This window comes from Canis lupus, chromosome 1 (genome assembly GCF_048164855.1).
Source record: "Canis lupus baileyi chromosome 1, mCanLup2.hap1, whole genome shotgun sequence".
In the NCBI taxonomy this organism is placed as follows: domain Eukaryota; kingdom Metazoa; phylum Chordata; class Mammalia; order Carnivora; family Canidae; genus Canis; species Canis lupus.
The window spans coordinates 101,626,683-101,648,052 of NC_132838.1; the positions used below are offsets into that span (position 1 = coordinate 101,626,683).

At 43.4% G+C, this 21,370-nt stretch overlaps 3 protein-coding genes across 4 annotated transcripts in view; all 3 read right to left on the bottom strand.

Moving 5' to 3' along the window:
- Positions 1 to 15,181, bottom strand: part of LOC140632141 (uncharacterized) — a 29,607-nt gene extending 14,426 nt beyond the window's left edge. The window contains exon 1 of one of the 2 annotated variants that reach the window (XM_072824045.1): positions 15,045 to 15,181. Coding sequence is in view for 1 of the 2 variants with exons in the window: in XM_072823953.1 (XP_072680054.1) it covers positions 7,706 to 7,730 (25 nt within the window). In the remaining variant the exon portion in view is untranslated. Of the gene's footprint in view, positions 1 to 7,705; positions 8,253 to 15,044 lie in introns of those variants that run through there. The other variant, XM_072823953.1, reaches the window with a different exon arrangement.
- ZSCAN4 (zinc finger and SCAN domain containing 4) overlaps positions 1 to 15,184 on the bottom strand; it is a 94,059-nt gene extending 78,875 nt beyond the window's left edge. The window contains exon 1 of the mRNA XM_072826213.1: positions 15,045 to 15,184. The gene's annotated coding sequence lies outside the window, so the exon portion shown is untranslated. The remainder of the gene's footprint in view (positions 1 to 15,044) is intronic.
- Positions 6,564 to 15,177, bottom strand: LOC140632035 (uncharacterized). Its single transcript, XM_072823700.1, is given in 4 exon segments — positions 6,564 to 9,263; positions 9,266 to 9,946; positions 11,245 to 11,371; positions 15,045 to 15,177. Coding segments are annotated over 4 exon segments (1,827 nt in total). The 5' UTR covers positions 15,078 to 15,177; the 3' UTR covers positions 6,564 to 8,277.
- Positions 15,185 to 21,370: the final 6,186 nt, after the last annotated feature.

Below are 21,370 nucleotides of genomic sequence, written 5' to 3' on the forward strand. Positions count from 1 at the left end.
TGGGCAGTGGGGAAGGAAGAGCCAGGAAACGTCAGGAATGGAATGGAGCTGTGGTGGAGGCAAGAGTGTTTTTCTTTCAGAGGAATAGATATGAGACCATATTTGGATGCTGATGGGAGATGACAGAGGAGAGATAAAGTAGAAACAGCAGAGTTGAAACCTTTCAGATGTCAAGAAAAGGTAGGATCCAGAGCCCACTTGGGGAGGTGGAGCAGAAGCCCTTCTTAAATTGTGATGATGAGAAGAGAGAGAATGGGAGTCCTGTGGTGACCCATTTCAAGTAGGGGATGGGGATACAGTTAGAAGGTACTCTTTATCCTTTTTTCTGAAGGAAGAATGACTTGAAGCCATCAGCTAAACATGAGGGAGCCACAGATCATGAGGTGGGTTTAGAGAGAAAGGAAAATCTTTGAATGAAAGTGAAGAACAAACATGGAGAGTCAAAGTGCCAGTCTTGTATGACACACATGGCATTCTGCAAAATAAACACATAATTATAAGCTCAGTGAATATTCCCAAAAGCTACACAACTCTTAAATCAGCATCTCAATCAATAAAAGGATAGCATCAGAAACCTATCATTTCTGTCAGCCTCATTTTCAATCCACCGAAGGGTTCTAACATCTATTTAAGTCAGGGGGAAAATATATGACTGCATATAGTAGGTTAAATCTCCCTACCATGTTCTAGGAATAGTATCCATTTATTTTTACACTATTGTTTTTGCTAATTAATGGACCATTCACTAATATACGAATATATGAAATTATCAAGAGATGCAGAATCCAGCAGAGGAAACAGAAGCCAATGAACTTGGTGGATTTAATCTTGAGCTCCATCCAAATACAAAGACTAGATCCTGCTTAATAACCTGGAAGCCATTGAGACAGCAATGAAGGAAACCCCTGTGCTCACCTCACTCTGTAATCATAAAAAACAAACTTACATGCAGCATCATCCAGGAAATACTGGGACCCAAAAGCCACCATCATTTGAGGGATCCCTTTGGAAAAAAGGACCACAGAGACGCCTAGGTGGCTTAGCAGTTGAGCATCTGCCTTTGGCTCAGGGTGTGATCCTGGAGTCCAGGGATTGAATCCTGCATTGGGCTCCCTGCATGGAGCCTGCTTCTCCCTCTGCCTATGTCTCTGCCTCTCTCTTTCTCTCTGTCCCTCATGAATAAATAAATAAATAAAATCTTTAAAAAAAAAAAAAAAAAAAAGGACCACAATGTTGGCTAGGACCAGACAGAGAATCAGGTTTATGGGTCTCAACTTGTGTCCAGTGAACAAAGAGAATGTATAAAAACAAAGGAGGGATGGATTTCCTAGGATCCCAACTCCAGTCTGAGTGAGGAAGATAATCCCCAATTCCAATTTACCAGAATCCATTTTATTAATGTCTAAGGGTTGTTGAATTTTTTCAAAGTCAGTGGACTTAGTAGGAAAAAAAGCAAAAATAAATCTTACTATCACTATAGAGTAATTTTCTGTGCTTTTCCTAACTCATGTTTTCTCACTTGAGGCATGGTTTAACACTATATGCTTTTTTGTGCTTAATTGTGCAAAGACAATTCCCTGAAGAATTGCATTAGAAATAGCCTCAGGGGGGTGCCTGGGTGGCTTGGTAATTGAGCATCTGCCTTTGGCTCAGGGCATGATCCCGGGGTCCTGGGGTTGAGTCTGCATCCGGCTCCCCACAGGGAGCCTGCTTCTCCCTCCACGTGTGTGTGTGTGTGTGTGTGTGTGTGTGTGTGTGTGTGTCTCTCTGTGTCTCTCATGAATTAGAAAAAAAAAGAAAAAGAAATAGCCTCAGGGTCCATCATCTCTAAGGATCAGGTGAATGAATGAGGACACAATTACACAATAGACCTCCGTAACTGTAGAGACGAGTAAAGATCTCTAGACACTGATCCAGTCAGTATTATTTCAGAATTTTTCCCAACACAATTGAGAAATTATAGAGCATTTTGAGAATGAAGCAAATTTTTATGCTTACTTATGCATCTTTCATTTACAAGAAAAGTCTAGAATGCAGAAAGCTACCCAGCTGAAACAAGTCACGTAGGTGTATAAAAACACACGTAAGGAGAGAAGTCAAACATCTATGGAGTATGCCAGTTCACCATGTGTTATGAGCCAAACTCATTCACTTCTGAAGGGTGAATTTTAGGCAACCATTTGATTTTGGGTAACCCTCCTTCCATAACTTCATAGAATAACTCACTACTGCAACCCACTTCCACAAACAAATTTCTGGCTTTTAAGATTAAATGCTGTATTAAAGTATTTATGTGTTTCTCAAACTTTTAACATGTATAAAACTGTGCTATGGCATTTATTAGGATTCTATCTTCTTTTTCTATGTTTTACTGATGATATTTTGAGGATCTTTAGAAGCCCTGTGATTTTTATTTTGGATTTTGCACAGCTTTGTGATTTTTAGGAACACACGGGTTCCATTACAGCACAACGGACTTTGTGGACTTTCCTCCAGAATATATTTTTTAAAGATTTTATTTATTCATGAGAGACACACACAGAGAGGCAGAGACACAACACAGGCAGAGGGAGAAGCAGGCTCCCTGTGGGGAGCTGGATGCAGGACTCGATCCCAGGACCCCAGGATCACGCTGAGCCAAAGGTAGATGCTCAACCACTGAACCACCCAGGTGACTCTCTCCATAATATATTCTTAAGTAAAAAACTATTGTCCAGAACACATACATACACACACACACACGCACACACACATACACCGTGTGTACAACTAGAAGAATCTGTATGAGATCAGTGATAGTATTCATGCAAATATCACTGTTGTGATACTGTAATATGGTCTTAGAAAATGTCACCATTGGAGAAACTGGGTAAAACACACAAAGGATCTGTCTGTAACAATTTTTACAACTACATGTAACTTGTAATTTTCACGATAAATATTTCAATTAAAGAATCCAAAAAAAAAAAAAAGAATCCAAGGAATACATATATCAAAAAATTCCTACAAAGTATCTTAAAGCCCTTCACTTATCTTGTTTTGACAAAATCAACTAGTATTGATAAATTTTAAAAACAAGCCTTTTAATTAAAATTTGGCAAAAATAACACTAAAATTAGGTAATTTTATGGAAAATGGAAGCAAAAGTTAAAACTACTAAACTATGAGGATCAGAAGTAACAGCAGAAACAACCGTATAGCCCAAGATGATATGTGTAAACACATTTTTATAATATAAATATCTTATTTAACATAATTCATAACTCAAACATAGATATTTTGGCAATATTCCTAACATGTCCTAATTATAAAATATAAAAATTATAAGAATAAGTTAAAAACAAGGGAAATTAAGACAATGGGTACTAACATTTTATACTGAAAAAGAAAAAAATAGAAAAGTCTGGGACACAGAACTTTTCTAAAAAAGAAAAGCATCTAAAAAAAAGCATCTAAAAAAAATCACATACATATGTGTATGGATATATTTTTACTGAGAAATATAAATACCAACTTAATAAGAAACTATTTATTGGAGTGCCTGGGTGGTACAGATGGTTAAGCGCCTGAATCTTGGTTTTGGCTCAGGTCATGATCTCAGGGTCATGAGATCGAGCCCCGAGTTGGGCTCTACTCTGAGCAGAGAGTCTGCTTGGGTTTCTCTCCCTCTGCCCTTCCCCCTACTTTTGCTCTCTAAAATAAATAAATAAATCTTTTTAAAAACCACATTGATTATGTACTTCATGTGTTTCAGGCACATTTCTAGAAACATGAAATGTACCAGTGCACAAAATGTGGATAGAAATTTCCCTCCTGGGGCACTTGGGTGGCTCAGTGGTTGAGCATCTGCTTCTGGCTCAGGTCATGATCCTGTGGTCCTGGGATCGAGTCTCATATCACACTCCCTGCAGGGAGCCTGCTTCTCCCTCTGTCTATGTCTTTGCTTCTGTGTCTCCCATGAATAAATAAATAAAATCTTTTTTATTTTTATTTTTATTTATTTATGATAGTCACAGAGAGAGAGAGAGGCAGAGACACAGGCAGAGGGAGAAGCAGGCTCCATGCACCGGGAGCCCGACGTGGGATTCGATCCCGGGTCTCCAGGATCGCGCCCTGGGCCAAAGGCAGGCGCTAAACCGCTGCACCACCCAGGGTTCCCAAATAAATAAAATCTTAAAAAAGAAAAAAAAAAGAAATTTCCCTCCTGGAACTTACTCCATAGTTGATGGAAAACACAATACACAATTCATAAATGATATTGAGTTGCATACTGTTATAGAAGGTGATGGGTCCTAAGAAAAGAAGAACAGTGAATGGGTGATGAAGAAGTTAGGAGTTTGGAATGGGTTGAGGCAATAAACTGGGTATCTATATATGGCCTTGTAGTGAAGATAACAACACAGGAAATATTTTAGGTGGTTTATTTCTTCCTTGACAATTGTTACATATCCATCATCTTGCCTTACTGAATGAAACTAGAACTCCAGGATAACTGAATAAGACAAAGGAGCAACTATTTATTTTCCCTTTGTTTTAATCCCATAGGACAATCTTAGTAATGGATGATAAGGTATAATATTTGTAAGAGTTTCTTTGTAGACATCATTTATAAAATTAAGGAGGATTGCTTCTATCCTTTGTATCTATTTCAGTATAATAACGCTAAACAATTGGCAAATTGAAATTTTTTTTAGCAAATTGAAATTTGATGTAAAAATTACCATTTATAATATCATCAAATGTAGAAAATACTTGGAGATATATAAGATACGTGAGGCCTGTAAAAAAAACTAAAAAACACTGCTAAGAGGGACGCCTGGCTCACTCAGTCAGTGGAGCATGTGACTCTTAATCTTAGGGTTGTGATTCAAGCCCTGCATTGGGTGACTTAAAAATAAATAAAAAATAAAATAAAATAAAATAAAATTAAATTAAAATAAAATAAAATAAAATAAAATAAAATAATAAAATAAAATAAAATCCCCATTATGAACAAAAATTCAGTAAGATTTAAGTAAAAGGAGACATATGATGTTTATGGATTGGGACATTCAGTATTTCTTCTAAATTGAAGATTAAACGCAGTCTCAATCAAAATCCTTGTTTGCTTTTTTGTGATATAGAAATTGACAAGTGGATTCTAAAATTCATATGGAAAGGTGAAAGACCAAGAATGACCACTCAAATTTGAAAAAGAAGACAGTTGTAGGAGTACATGACCTTGGTTTCAAGACATATTACAAAAACAAATTATTCAACACAAAAAAGTATAGAATAAAATAGATAAATACAACAGAAGAGAGTCCAGAAATAAACATACACATAAATGATTAACCTTCAATGAAAATACAAAAGCCAATTTAAGGGAGAAAAAAAAAATCTTTTAAATGAATATGGGTATCATATTTTTTTTCTTACTTTTTTTTTTTTTTTTTAAGTAATCTGTATGCCCAAATTGGGGACCAAACTCATGACCCTGAGATCAAGAGTCACATGCTCTACTGACTCTACTGAGTCTACTGAGCCAGCCAGCTGCCCCTGGGTATCCTTTTTTTTTTTTTTTTTTTTTTAATTCATTCAGAGAGAGAGAGAGTCAGGCAGAGACACAGGCAGAGGGAGAAGCAGGCCCCATGCAGGGAGCCCGATGCGGGACTCAATTCCTGGTCTCCAGAATCACGCCCTGGGCTGCAGGCGGCGCTAAACCGCTGCGCCACCGGGGCTGCCCTATTTTTTTTTAAAGATTTTAGTTCTTAATTCATGAGAGGCACAGAGAGAGAAGCAGAGACATAGGCAGAGGGAGAAGCAGGCTCCTTGCACAGGGAGTCCAATGGGGAACTTAATCCCTAGACCTGGGATCACACCCTGAGCTGAAGGCAGATGCTCAACGGCTGAGCCACCCAGTTGTTCCCATATAAAATTTTTTTTTTTAATTAAGAATGTCCAAAAGTAGGGATCCCTGGGTGGCGCAGCGGTTTGGCGCCTGCCTTTGGCCCAGGGTGCGATCCTGGAGACCCGGGATCGAGTCCCACATCGGGCTCCCGGTGCATGGAGCCTGCTTCTCCCTCTGCCTGTGTCTCTGCCTCTCTCTCTCTCTCTCTGTGACTATCATAAATAAATTAAAAAAAAAAAATGTTCAAAAGTTAACTGAGAAAGGCACATTTACATCAGGAAAAAAAAAAAAGAAAAAACTTACAGAAAGAAACATAGGGGGATCCCTGGGTGGCGCAGTGGTTTGGCGCCTGCCTTTGGCCCAGGGCGCGATCCTGGAGACCCGGGATCGAATCCCACATCGGGCTCCCGGTGCATGGAGCCTGCTTCTCCCTCTGCCTGTGTCTCTGCCTCTCTCTCTCTCTATCTCTGTGTGTGACTATCATAAAAAAAAAAAAAAAAAAAAAAAAAAAAAACATAGGAAAAGGGGATCCCTGGGTGGCTCAGTGGTTTGGCACCTGCCTTCCGCCCAGGGCGTGGTCCTGGAGTCCCGGGATTGAGTCCCATGTCGGGCTCCTTGCATGGAGCCTGCTTCTCCCTCTCTGCCTGTGTCTCTGCCTCCCTCTCTCTTTCTCTCTCTGTGTCTCTCATGAATAAATGGAGTCTCTATTTTTTTTTTAATGGAGTCTTTAAAAAAAAGAAACAGGAAAAATTATGTCTTTAAATTTGGCAAACTTTTTTTTATATACAAGATCAAAAGGATATTCAGTAAAAGAACAGACAAATTAGACTTCATTAAAATTTTTAAAATTTTTCACAAGAACAGTGATTGAAAAGACAAAATCAAGACTGGAAGAATATATTGGCAAATATTTAAAATAGAAGATTTTTATCACTAATCCATGGACAAATGTCAAAACTCAGTAATTACGATGGAAAATCATATAAACAGAAATTTCAAAAAAGAGATGATGGTTGGAAATTAACACACGAAAAAACCTCTAAACACCATGTCATTAGGGAAATACAAATTAAAATTACAAGGTGTCACTACTCACCTATTACATTGCTGAAATTAGGAAGCCTGACCATACCAGGTATAAAGATATAAAGCAACTGGAACTCTAGTAATGGTTTTTCTGGTGAGAATGTAAACTGGTATCACCACATTAGATTATCCTTTATTAAGTTAGACATTTAACTACTCTGTGACACAGGAATGCACGGCTACATATTAATCACAAAGCCCTGCAATCTTTCCCAGGACACCTTGAGAAGCAATACAAATTAAGCCCAAATAGGAATAGGAACTATTTTCTGACTTGTACTATGCCTCTGATATTGACATTATGACTCACAAAAGCTATTCAACCCTTCACACTGGAAACCACAATTCTATCCTAAACCTAACCCGAAAGGGCACATAACCTCCAAACTTCAAGGTGACTTAAACAATAAGGTGTTTGTCAATGCATGTCAATGCACAACAGTCAATGGTGAGGCAAACAGTTTCCTAGCTGGGACACTTGGAGTAGGCATAAATCTATCATGAGAATCACATGAAAGAATAGCATCATGAAGGAAACCTCTGTGATCCACCAAGAACCCAGACTGCTCCTATCAACAAAGCTGGGTCTCATCTACACCCCATGCAGCTCAATTAGGCTATTACATACAATTTCCTTCAGGATTTGGAGCACAAAGATCTATATCCCCTGAACACACTGGGAGACTGATGGATGCTGTGGGGACATGCAACATTGTAGAAGAGAGATACCTTCTGCCAGAGGCACTCTGCACATCCGAAAGTCAGGTTAGCTGAAGAAACAGTCGCAAGCACCTGATACCTGTAGTGATTTGGAGATCCTCATAAATAAAAGGTTCAATTGGTCAATCCCATGGAAAGTCTACACTCTGGTGTGTTGTTAAACTTGGTGACAGTGCATTCCCTTGTGGCTAAGGACTTTCTCTACTATGAACTTCACAGTGCCTGATGAAGCAGTATCTTCCAATAAAAATCTTTCCACATTTGCTGCACAAAAAGGCTTTTCTCCAGTGTGGACTTTGTGGTGCTGAACAAGTCTATCCTTGAGGCTGAAGGCTCTCCCACATTCATTGTACTCAAAGGTTCTTTCTCCAGTTTGGATTCTCTGTGCTCAAGATTTCTTTTATAAATGGAGGACATCCCAGATTCATTACACTTATTCAAGGCCTCTTTCCAGCATGAACATTTTGGTGTTGAACGTGAGTGGATCAGTGATCAGTGTCTAAAGAATTTCCCACATTCATTATATTCATATGGCTTTTCTCTAGGGTGAACTCTCTGGTGTTCATTGAATTCAAACATTTTTATGAAGGTTTTCTCATGTTTGCTACATGAGAAACTTTTCTCCGATATGGATTTTCTGGTACAAAAGAAATATTTTTCTGTGGATGAAAGATTTCCACATTTACTGCACTGAGACGGCTTTTGCCAGTGTGGACTTTCTGGTGTTTAAAGAGGGTGGAGCTGTGTCTGAAGAACTTCCCACATTTGCTGCACTCAAAAGGCTTTTCTCCAGTGTGGATTCTCTGGTGCTCAAGAAGTCTGCTTTTGTAGACAAAGGACTTTTCACATTCACTGCACTTATAAAGTCTTTCTCCAGTGTGGATTCTCTGGTGTTCAAGAAGTCTCTTTTTATAGATGAAGGCCTTTCCACATTCACTGCACTTATGAGGCCTTTCTCCAGTGTGAACTTTCCAGTGATGATTAAGACTAGATTTGTGTCTCAAGAACTTCCCACATTCGTTACACTTGTAAGGCTTTTCTCCAGTATGGATTCTCTGGTGCTCAAGAAGTATTCTTTTATAGAAGAAGGACTTTTCACATTCATTGCACTTATAAGGCCTTTCTCCAGTGTGGATTCTCTGGTGATCAAGAAGTCTCCTTTTATGGATGAAGGACTTCCCACATTCATTGCATTTATAAGGCCTTTCTCTAGTGTGAACTTTCCAGTGATGAATAAGACTGGGTCTGTGTCTAAAAAATTTCCCACATTCATTACACTCATAAGGCTTTCCTCCAGTGTGGATTCTCTGGTGCCTTAGAAGTATTCTTTTGTAGAAGAAAGACTTCCCACATTCACTGCACTTATAAAGCCTTTCTCCAATGTGGATTCTCTGGTGCTCAAGAAGTCTCTTTTTATAGATGAAGGACTTTCCACATTCATTGCACTTATAAGGTCTTTCTCTAGTATGAATTCTCTGGTGCTCAAGAAGTCTACTTTTATAGATGAAGGACTTCCCACATTCACTGCACTTATGAGGCCTATCTCCAGTGTGAACTTTCCAGTGTTAAGACTAGATTTGTACTTAAAGAATTTCCCACATTTGCTACACTCATGAGGCTTTCCTCCAGTGTGGATTCTCTGGTGCTCAAGAAGTCTTTTTTTGTAGATGAAAGACTTTTCACATTGACTGCACTTATGAAGGCTTTCTCCAGTGTGAGCACTCTGCTGCTCTGTGTATTTAACCTTTTTGTGGGAGGCTTGCCCATGTTCACTGTGTTGCCCTTGCAGAGTGTGAGACACTGCGCTTCTCCCCTTGCCTCTCTGTGGATGCTCTCTGCTGGGGATGGTCTGGTGCTGGACAAGGCCCACAGTCCCCAAGGAAACATCCTCAGCCTCTCCACAGGTGAAAATACTGTCTGACACAAGGATTTTGTTCTTCATGAACAAAGCCCTGCTCTCTTCCCTTTCAAGATCCTTCTCTCCATGGTTCTGCTTCTGGTGCTGCTGTAGGTATGAACTGAATAAGCACAGTTTTCCACAAGGCCCACAAGTGCATGGTTTCAGGCCAGCGTGAGTTCCTTTGTGTTCAGCCAGGTACAAGATGTCTTTCTCCACTGAGACACACATATTGCAGGAATGAACCTTTGGGATAGATCGGCCTGGATCTGAAGTTCTGGCCTGTGGCACTCTTTCCACAAAAACACACTGCTCAAAAAAAGCTTCCTCAGCGTTTACCCCATGCCAACAACCTAAGAGCAGAAAAATGCTGGTGAAGTGTATATAGACTTTGGTGAGACAGAACAGCCCATTACAAATGTGTGTAGGACACAACCAGGACTGAGTCCATGGGTTTGTTTTCAAGACAAAGGAGCCAGGATCAGGTGGAGGAAGGGGACATTGTGTAGTACCAGGCCTCTGATGGTTATAAAACAGTGTGGGGGGAAGGAAGGTACAGAGGCCTCAAAACTAGCAAGAAAGTAGGATACAGTGATGTGCCAGCAAGACAGGTCTGGTACAACTCCCTCCTCTGCCAGTGGTTCCCAGCAGGACCTTGTCTGCTTATGACAAGTGTGTGCTATAAAGAATGTGTATCCCACCCCAGAAAAAGGCAACTGCCTCTGGGTAGCTGGTGGTCAATCATTCAGGGCTATGCACACATGTCATGACATATGGAGGGTAGGCCAATGCTACAGAACATTACAGAGAGAGAGAACTGGGTAAAGATGTGAGAGACACAGATGTAAGGGACAGTCAGGACTAGAAGTCACAGCAGAAATGACAAGTGGGCGAAATGTCAAGCATGGGGAGGAAGGACTGAAATGAGTTGTAGCTATGAGTCTTGGCACTAAAATAATTGTGAGCAAAGGACATTTTCCTGGTATGGCATATACAAAGTCCTGTAATCATGCCTTCCCACTGCTCCAGGCCTAGGATCCCATTAATCTCCTTTCCTATGGTTAGAGAAGTATCTGAGCTGTTAGGAACTCACGATTCTCCTCTACTTCTCAGCTCAACCTAGACAATTTTCTGGAACCCAGCAGATTGAAGTCCTCAGGAGAAAACAAGGCAGTTAAGTGGCCAACATTGGCCCAGAGTGACTGTACTCATAGACTACAAGAAAGAAATCTATTACTAAAAGGATTTTGAAGACAGTCTTGCAAAAAGAATTAGGGTTGCCTGTAAATACTAACCATGTCAGTATCTATAATTTCCAAGACAGGCAGTACACAAAACAGAAGGGGACAGAGCCTGTGACACAGATCTTCCACAAATGGAAACAGTCAACACAGAAAAGGTAGGGCAAAGCTAATCAGCATTGATCAGGCAGGTACAAGACTCAGAAACCAAACCTTTCAGTGAGAGGCTTCAAGGCAGAACACCCTGGAAGTTTCATAAAGCCCAGGCCCAGCAAACACAACACCCATGCCAAGAAACCAGGGAAGGAAGCAGTGCCCATGGCCCAGCTCTGAGAGGGACAGAGACCCTTGGGAAAAGGAGCAGAGCACAGCCCCACATAAGACAATGGTGTGGAAATGAGGTTCCTTACCCAGAGAGGCTATAAGTGCCAAGTTCTCCAGCATCACGTTGCAGTACAGGTGTCTCTGAGCCTCATCAAGGAGCCTCCACTCCTCCTTTGAGAAGTACACAGCCACATCCTCAAAGGTCACATGGCCCTGTTGTGATGAGGGCAGAGGAGTGCATAAGCAGCCTCTCTAACCAAGACCCCCAGGCCATGGCCATGGCTCCTCAACTCAGAGGAGATCCTAGGTCCTTCTCCAACTCAGCTCCTCAACTCAGAGGAGATCCTAGGTCCTTCTCCAAAGGTACCTGCTCTTCCTCATGTCAAACTCCTCATTCTGTCAATCATCAATAAGAATTGATGGGGAGAGAGGTTCTTACCTGTCTGTGCTCTAGGCTGATGCACAGAGTGAGTCCCTGCCACTCTCTTCACAGTCAACTCCCCTGGGATCATACAGATCATGCCCCATATGTCACTTATGCTCAGCCTTCTGGCTTAAACCCTGAGTACAAGGACACTCAGTGTGTCCTCACATTCCCTCCCCATTTGCACAGCACTCCTCTCTCACATGCCAGGCCAAGACCACTCACTCACGATACCACTGCCACTTATGGTCCTTGTCATAGGCACCTCTCTGGCTTCCCCATATGCCATTCTGCACATGGCACCCAGACAGTGACTGGCAAATGCAGCAGGATCCAGGGTTACCCCAGGCCTCTAATAGACCCTCCTGCCAAAGGCAGTCCCAGCAATGCTCTAAGGACTGTCCCACCTGGCCTGGCCCTGTCTTCCAATTTCAGCCACCTAATCTGTGTAGAATTCAGACCCCCTAAGCCCTCCTCCTCAGTTTTGCTTGTTCTGTCCCCATACCAGTCACACTTTTCCTCTCTCCACCTCCTCTCATTCACAGCCCAGTCCCACTTCTCCTACCGCAGCCCAAGAGACTATCAGCTGACCTCCTTTTCCCTTTAGCTAATCTGTTACCATCTGACACTCTTCAGGTTCCAGCAAGAGCTGTCACAAAACAACCTGTGGAGGGAAAAAAGTACCATGCCTTCCTCAGTGTCATCTGATCTCCATTACTGCTCTGCCTTTCAATAAATCTTGCATCCAACCTCTGGGAATCCTGTGCCACCACCTGGACCCCCATAGAAGGCCTGTTCCCTTATACCCCCCACCCCCATACACACACACTCATGGTCACTGTACTTCCTCATGTCTTAGTGATGACAGCCATCCCTATCCAGGTGCCCAAGTAAGTGAGCCAGTCCATGGAGAATATCCTTCCATCCTTCCCCTGTAATGGCATTGCCAACATGATCTTCAGGGTGTATCCTCTTATATGTGACATGGTCTATATGCCTGCCACCACGGAGGAAACCTGAACCCCTTCCTTGAAATCCAGATGTGTGTTTCCAGATGCCCACTTGCCACCTCCACTCAGGGATCCCTGCAATAGCTCAGATGCAACATGGCAAAAACCTAACTCCTGATAGCGCTGCTGTTAAATACTCCTGCTATGGACTTCCATCTCAGGTATGGCACTTTCACACTTCCGGCTAAAGCCAAATATCCTGGAGTAATCCCAGATTCTCTCACTCTGTACAGCAGAAAATCACCCCTACTTACAAAATAGCCTGGAAACAAAACAATCTTCTCCAGCTAGGAGCCAGTGCTATGATCCGGCTACCATTAACCTTCACCAAGACTGCAGTCTCCACTGGGGTCTCCTTGCCTCTACCTCACCCCCACAATCTATCCTCCACTCTGCAGGCAGAGTAGCCTGTTTAGACCTGAGTCGGGGGATCCCTGGGGGCGTAGCGGTTTAGCGCCTGCCTTTGGCCCAGGGCGTGATCCTGGAGACCCGGAATCGAATCCCACGTCGGGCTCCCGGTGCATGGAGCCTGCTTCTCCCTCTACCTATGTCTCTGCCTCTCTCTGTGTGTGTGTGTGACTATCATAAATTAAAAAAAAAAAAAAAAAAAAAAAATTTTAGACCTGAGTCGGATCACTTCCCTTCTTTGCTCCAAACTTTCCACGGACTCACTACCCTCAACAGAGGTTCAGTTCCTCAGGCTGCTACTCGAGGACTGACTCTTGCCCCTCAATCTATTCCCAACAGATTTAATGGAGTTCTGCAGTTCAGTGAATACTCCAATGTGGACATGCTGGTTCTTGTGCCAGGAAACCTTTCATCATTTCACCTTATGGACTAGAGAAATGGGACAATTCAACACGACTTCTGACCTTGATTAAGGACCCTGCACCTGAGATGACCCAAGGGCCCAGAAAGAAGGGCCTCATCATGTCACTATCTCCTTTATGTATGTACCAGGACCATGGAGATGGGGATCAGGGTCAGTGAGCACAATGTCCCAGCACTTACTTCTATTATTTCAATGTGTTCACCATCCTGGAGGCTCCGTGAATCTCACTGCTCAACAATACCTCCAACTCCTCTCCCATCTGGGAGGTGGGGGGTAACTAAAAATTGAAATATCTTTTTTTTTTTTTTTTAACATTGTATTTATTTATTTTAAAGTAATCTCTCTACCCAACTTGGGGCTCAAATTCACATCTCCAAGATTAAGAGTCTCATGCTTTTCCAAGTGTAAACTTCTAATCATCCAGTCTTTCTGGTGATCGGCCTCAACTTGAGGATATCTAGGAGCCTCACCCCAAGTCATCTCATTAAAATAAACTCCTGCGTGATAAAAGGGGACAGTTAGGATAACAAAAAACACTCCTAACACCCAGAAAATTCTAAGGGTTTTAGGAGATATATGGTGAGTCCATAACAAAATCCAAATACACACACACACACACACACATTTTATCACAAAGCCGAGTCCATAACAAAATCATACACACACACACACACACACACTTTATCACAAAGGCATATTGTCATTTTAATCAATTACTACTTGCTTACATAAGCTTAACTGGCTAAAGCTATACCGTTTTGAACTTGTACTTCCTAGGTGAGCTGAGGCACCTATGAGATCTTGACAGCCTGGGCTGCTCCACCAGCCAGGCTGGCCCTTCCTTGACTCCACAGGGAATAGACTGTCTGCTGAGTCTTCAGAGCAGAGAATCTCACACACTCTCACATCTTCCCTTCCATCTCCATCCCAGCACGGCTCCTTAACTCATTACACCCTCCCCACCCCCCATAAAGCCCTGGACCACGGGACCCTCCCATCTGCAAGGCACTCTGCCTGCCCTCCAGCCCCAGACCTCTCTTCATCTCCGGACCTATCTCACAGAAGGGTCCAGATTTTCCATCCTAAATTTGAGATCCAGGCTTGGTCCTGGTTCCAAGACTTAGGCTGTCATTATCCGAACATCACTGAGCCAGCTTACCCCAGTCCAGACCAGAGCTTGTATGTCACTTCTATTTTGGGAATCTCGGAAACAGTATGTCCAAAATCCAACTCCTAAACTCTCCCTGACACCTGCTCCTCACACCAGTTTTCTCGTCTCAGCGTTCTGGTCCAGAAACTAGCGTCACTGTTTCGAGTCTTTTGCAGCATTCTCCCCCGCTCCCTAAGTCCGTGCTCCCCGGAGCCTTTGAAAGACTGAAACTTCAACATCCTCCCAGGTCCCTAGAGCCCTCGCTCCGACCGCCCAGCTGCTCCCTGCAGCGGGAGTGGGACCCCAGCTCTCCCGGGCGCCCCCACGGTCCCTTCCACACACATTCCACTGGCGGCCAGAAATGGGGGCCCCTTCCTCGAACGCCCCAGGTTCTGGGACCCGGAGCCTGGACTGCAGTGTCCTGAGCAGGAGACTCCTCCTTGGGAGGAGTCCCGAGAACACACTCTCACCTGAGCCAGGTACTTTAGCCTGGCCGTCGCCATAGTAACCTGCGGGTTCAACCGGGCCAGGGGACGCGGGATAATGGCGGAGACTGGCAGGAGGCCCCGAAGTGGGTCGCTGCAGCCGCGCTCACACGGAACCTCACACCCGCTCCGTTGCAAAGCACACAAGTCTTTCGCTCCTCTAGGATCTAGTTTCCTCAGCCAGACGCACGAACGAGCAGCCCGTGGCCGGAAACACTGCCTCCAAGCGAAACAGGCGGGAACTCCCACCCCCTGGTCTTTCGTCCTCGTGGAAACTCTGCTCCCTTATTGGTCACTGTGATCCGGAAGCTTGGCGCACAGTCTTCTGGGTAATGTAGTTCCTCTAATCCTCAGCTTGCTGTGGGGGTAAAAGCCACTCCCCCTCGCCTGCGGATTGATGGCCGAATGGTCCCTAGGAGAGGACAAATTAAGACCATTGCAAGTGGGGCTCCTGGGTGGCTCAGTGGTTGGGCGTCTGCTTTCGGCTCAGGTCATGGTCCCGGGGTCCTGGAATCGAGCCCTCCATCGGGATTGCTGCGGGGAACTTGCTTCTCCTTCTCCCTCTGCCTATGTCTCTGTGGAACCTACTTCTCCCTCTGCCTATATGTCTCTGCCTCTCTCTGTGTCTCATGAATAAATAAATGGAAAAGTCACGTCGGGTTGAGTCTTAGAGTCTTTGAGACACCAAAACCTGTTAACCGTAAAACAAAACTGCCACTTATTTTACCAGCCAAAGAAGGTCTTATTTAGGAATAAAAGAGAATTATAATCCAAGATAAACAAACTACAGCAAAATCGTAGGCAGTCGAAGGACAAAGGAGAGGTTCCCAGTTTTATGGAGAAAAGGAGTGAGTTGGGAAGGCTGTTATAAACTACAAGTCCCGTGGAATAAACTGGGAGTTCGAAGAAGAGGGACTTTTCATTGGCTGAGTTGTTGAGTTGGAGGATAAGGGAAGTTTTCTTTCTTCAGCTGGGATAGTGAAGTAGTATCCATATGCTAGGTCAAGTGTATCTCTTCCTATTGGGTCTGCAATTGACTCAGTGGTAATGCGTAAGAGCTCCCTTTGCCGAAACTTCCTCACTACATTTTTTTTTTCCCTCACTACATTTTAGTGAGGTTTCGGGATTATTGCTGTTCATGTATATGTGTGAATATATATACCTATTAAAAGAATCCACTTTAACCTGATTTCTCAACATAAACATTGATGCAGGATTACAAACCATGCAAAGTATTAGAAAACTGAGGTAAGACACAGTCCTTAATTTTTGTGTTTTTTTAAAAATATGTTTTCTTTCTAAAAGACTGTCAAGAGAAAATCTTGGAGAAATTTTCAAGTAAGAAAAATCAAGGCATTGGGGCGCATGGGTAGCTTAATCAGTTAAACCCAGCTCATGCTCTCTCTTGCTCTCTAGCAAATAAATAAATAAAACCTCAAAGGAAAAAAGAAAACTCAAAGCATTGAGATTTGGAATAAAAAATGTGAATTATATACAACAAAATTCTGTTGCCTACGGTTTTGCTAGTATGCTTCATCATTGGCTACAAAGTAAAGATATAAAAGTAGATATCACATATCCATTGTTGACACTATTTGCTAATTTGCCATGATTGGTGGTGTTGCAAGGCAAAACCACTAAGATATTGTGCTAAAATACTATTTTGGGGGTGACTGGTAAGGTGAAGTGTTGAAAATAACAGTTATAAATGTAAAAATCCCAACATTATTTTGGAATTTTAGAAGCTATTCATAAATGTCATAAGTCAGTATGTATAGAAGATACAAAAATTATTTTAATATAAAAGCTCGTAGTGATTTTTCTTTTTTTCAAAAAAAGATTTTATTTATTTATTCATAGAGACACAGAGAGAGAGAGGCAGAGGCACAGGTAGAGGGAGAAGCAGGCTCCATGCAGGGAGCCTGGCGTTGGACTTGATCCAGGGTCCCCAGGATCAAACCCCGGACTGCAGGTGGCGCTAAACCGCTGCGCCACCGGGGCTGCCCTCATAGTGATTTTTCTATAAGAGATTAATGCAAGTCATAAATTTAAAATAAAACAGTGTCTTATTGGCATAGTAGCATGGAATTCAAGTTCAAAACTAGCAGAGTAAATTCTAAAGGTTATAAAGAGGTGCTCACATATTTAGATTCCTCCTGCAAGACTGGGCTATGTTGGTGCTAGAAAACATTGGAAAATAGCTGCTTAAAAAATTGTTCAGGGGAAATAGGGTATCCAACTTTTAAACTCCAATTTTCATCTCTGCTCTTAATCATAGAAAAATTAATTTCAGATAAAGAAGGCTTAAATGGGAATAAAAAATACATAACTCATACAAGATCATGGAAGAAAACGTATTTGTGAAATGATAGAGCAAGAGTTCTCAAGCCAAATATAAAAATTATCAAAACATATACACAAACTATATGAAAATAATAGGCTTCTATTACAAAAAACATAAAAATTGAAATAACAAGAATGCAGATGAGAAGGTATTGAGTCATCTATAATTTTTAAAGAGTTAATATGTATATATAATAAGTACATTTAATAAATCCTACAAATAAGCAAGAGAGAGATTTAAAGCCAAAGACTGCAAAGCTCTTGCATACCACTTTAGAATTCCAAAACTCAAACAATAGTTTTAAAAAATAACTTTATTGGCACTCAGGAAAATGAAAAAGGACATTTACGTGATATGATGTGTAGTCAGTCCTGACATCATGCCTTCTTATAGCTCCAGCTCACCAGACCCAGGACTCCATTAACCTTTGGAAGTTTGTCACCCTGTTAGGCACCCAGAGCTCCCCTCCAACCTTTGGCTCAAGTTGCGTAACTAAATGGGACCTGGAAGATGTAAGTTTGAATAGAAAAACACAGCAGTCGAATAGACAACACTAGCCCAGGGTATCTCAACTCATGAGACTACTAAAACAAAAATTTATTATACAAAGAACCTTGAAGGAGAGGCTTACTGTAGCACCCTAGTGGTGTGTGGCAGTCATGACCACTCAAGTGCCTGTAACTCCCCGAGACAGGCAAGGTCCACACAATATCTAATAAAAGGAGGGGCAGAAATTGTGACACATCTGACACAAGTGGGAACAGTCACCTTACCAAGAAGGTACAAAGCCAAATGCATTGGCAGGACAGGCTACAAGACTCAGAAACCAAACCTTTCTGTGAGAGGCTTCAAGGCAGAACACCCTGGGAGTTTTCATAAAGCCCAGGCCCAGCAAACACAACACCCATGCCAAGAAACCAGGGAAGGAAGCAGTGCCCATGGCCCAGCTCTGAGAGGGACAGAGACCCTTGGGAAAAGGAGCAGAGCACAGCCCCACATAAGACAATGGTGTGGAAATGAGGTTCCTTACCCAGAGAGGCTATAAGTGCCAAGTTCTCCAGCATCACGTTGCAGTACAGGTGTCTCTGAGCCTCATCAAGGAGCCTCCACTCCTCCTTTGAGAAGTACACAGCCACATCCTCAAAGGTCACATGGCCCTGTTGTGATGAGGGCAGGGGAGTGCATAAGCAGCCTCTCTAACCAAGACCCCCAGGCCATGGCCATGGCCCTCCTCCTCAGCTCCTCAACTCAGAGGAGATCCTAGGTCCTTCTCCAAAGGTACCTGCTCTTCCTTATGTCAAACTCCTCACTCTGTCAGTCATCAGTAGGAATTGATGGGAAAAGAAGTTGTCATCTACTTTCTAGAACTGGCATATAGAGTACCTACCGCTCTCCTGAGAGTCCATTCCCCTGGAGTTCCTCAGATCATTCCACTTGTGCTCATCCTCTTTGCTTAAATGCTGAGAACAAAGACCCTGAGTAATCCATTCAAACTCCCTTCCCATTTGCACAACATTCTTGGGACTGCACCTGCTCTATCTTCATCCTATGGCTGCTACATCCCCAACACCATTGCCACATTCTGGTCCATGTCACAGGCACCTCTCTGGCTTCTCTACAAGACATCTGCATGTGGCATCCAGGGAGTGCTTGCCAACTGCAGCCAGATTCAGAGGCACCTCAAGCCTCTGATGGACCCTCCTGCCAGAGGCAGTTCCCGCCTGCTCCTCTGCTGCTCTGAGGACCACCCCACCTGGCCTGGCTCCTTGTTTCATCTTCAGCCAACCAGACCCTCCATGGACCTCAGGTAGCCTAAACCCCCCTTCCTTTTCAGTGTTGCATGTCCTATACATACACTCATAACCTCTTTTCTCTCCACCCACACTCATTCAAAGCCCAGCCTCATCTGCTCCCATCACACGCCAGTGTAAAAATCATTGCTTCCAGTAAAAATCATTTGCTTCCAAGCTTGTCAGCTTGTCTGAAATTCCTCTGGCTCTACCAACAGTTATCAAAAAAAGAAAAAGAAAAGTCTGAGCCTGGAGAGGGAAGAAAAAGTATCAATACTGACCTCTGCATCATCTGACTCCCATTACTTCCTTGTCTCTGAACAGATCCCATAACCACTTCCCCTTGGAAGCCTGTGCCAGTAGCCAACACTTTCCCCTCTCACCACCACACCCCCCACGGTCAGTACTGTCCAGCTTCTGTTAATGAAGACTGCCAGCACTACCCAGATACCCAGTCCTTGGACAATAACCTCCACATTCTTCCCCCTAATGGCACTGCCACCATAACTTGAAGAGGTCTCCTCTGAAATAGGACATATTATATATGCCGTTAACCTACTCAGATATCTTCAATCTCAATTCCTCCTTTAAATTCCACATTTGTTTCTAACTGCCAACTTGACATCTCCACTGAGGGGTCCCTGGAATATCTCAGACCGAAAGGGCAAAAGCTAACTCCGTGTAGTGTGCTTCTGTTAAGTACTCCCACTACTGACTTTCCATCTCAGTACCCAATGCTTCCACATTTCAGTTGTGAAGGCTAAACATCTTGGGGGCATAACTGACTGTTCTCTCATCCATATAGCAGAAAATTGTCCCTGCTAACCAAACAGATTGAGAAACCAACCTCTTCTACCAGCTTCAGAGCCATTGCTATGAACCATCAACTTTCCCCTGGACTATTATAATAGCTTCCCCTGGAGTCTCTGACCACCTTAGGCTGCCATTCCAGGGCTGACTTCTGCCCCCATCCGTCAGTTTTCTGGGCCCAGCAAATAGAATAGGGACCCACAATTCATTCCCTGAACACCCAACTCACTGTCATCTCTAAGCATCTGAACTCACTGGTTCCTGTGGCCAGGTAACCTTTCATCACATACTACTGGTTGAGTATTGCCCCAGAAAGTGAGTCCTACCCCTGACCCCATCTCAGTTGATGGTGTTTCCATTCTTGCAGGTGTTAAAGTCAAAACCCTGCAGTTAGCCAGCTCCCAGAGATCCAGATCCAACCACCTCCTCCACTTCCACAGCCACCCCTCTGGTCCAGCCACCGTCAAGGGTGTTCCAGGGTGCTCCAGACTACTGCAATTATCTCCTTCCTCATCCCCACAATCTGTTCTCCACTCTGAACTCCTTAGAGGACTTGTTCATGATAAGTCAGATTACCTCCCTCTTCTGTTCCAAATTTTCTGTGGCTCCCCAGACCCTCAGAACAGAGGCTCAACTGTTCAGCCAGCAGTACTAGTTCTGAATCCTGCTCCTCCCTGTGCCCTCCTCATTCCCACTAAAGTAGACTATGGTTACTTGAACACTGTCAATTCAGCCTCATCTCCAAGTATTTCATCTCCAAGTATTTGCAGAAGACTCTTCCCATCCCAGGGACAACCTTTGGACTCATGTTACATTGGTTGCCAGAAATGTGGACTTTATCATACAAGCCCAGGACTGGATTCAAGATTCAGGAATCTGGGCCAAGGGAAGCCCCCAAAGTCCCCAGACCTAGAAGTGGGAGCTAGGAAGGCAAAGAGTTCATGAAACCACTCTCCCGGGGATCCCTGGGTGGCTCAGCGGTTTCACGCCTGCCATTGGACGGGGGTGTGATCCTGGAGTCCCGGGATCGAGTCCCGCGTCGGGCTCCCGGCATGGAGCCTGCTTCTCCCTCTGCCTGTGTCTCTGTCTCTCTCTCTCTCTCTCTCTGTCTATCATAAATAAACAAAAATAAATCTTAAAAAAAAAAAAAAAGAAAGAAACCACTCTCCCTCAAACAGGGAACCATGCAGATGGGGGTCTGGATGTGGGAGGGCTTGGGACACGATCCTTGCTGTGCCAGCTCCATGCGGACTGAGAAGAGTGGGGCAGGGTGACCTTCGCTGAAGGTCACAGTCCTGCAAAATGGTAACCCTGCAGTCCTGGGAAAGCTCAGCTTAGCCCTCCATCATGGATTTGGGGCAAACAAA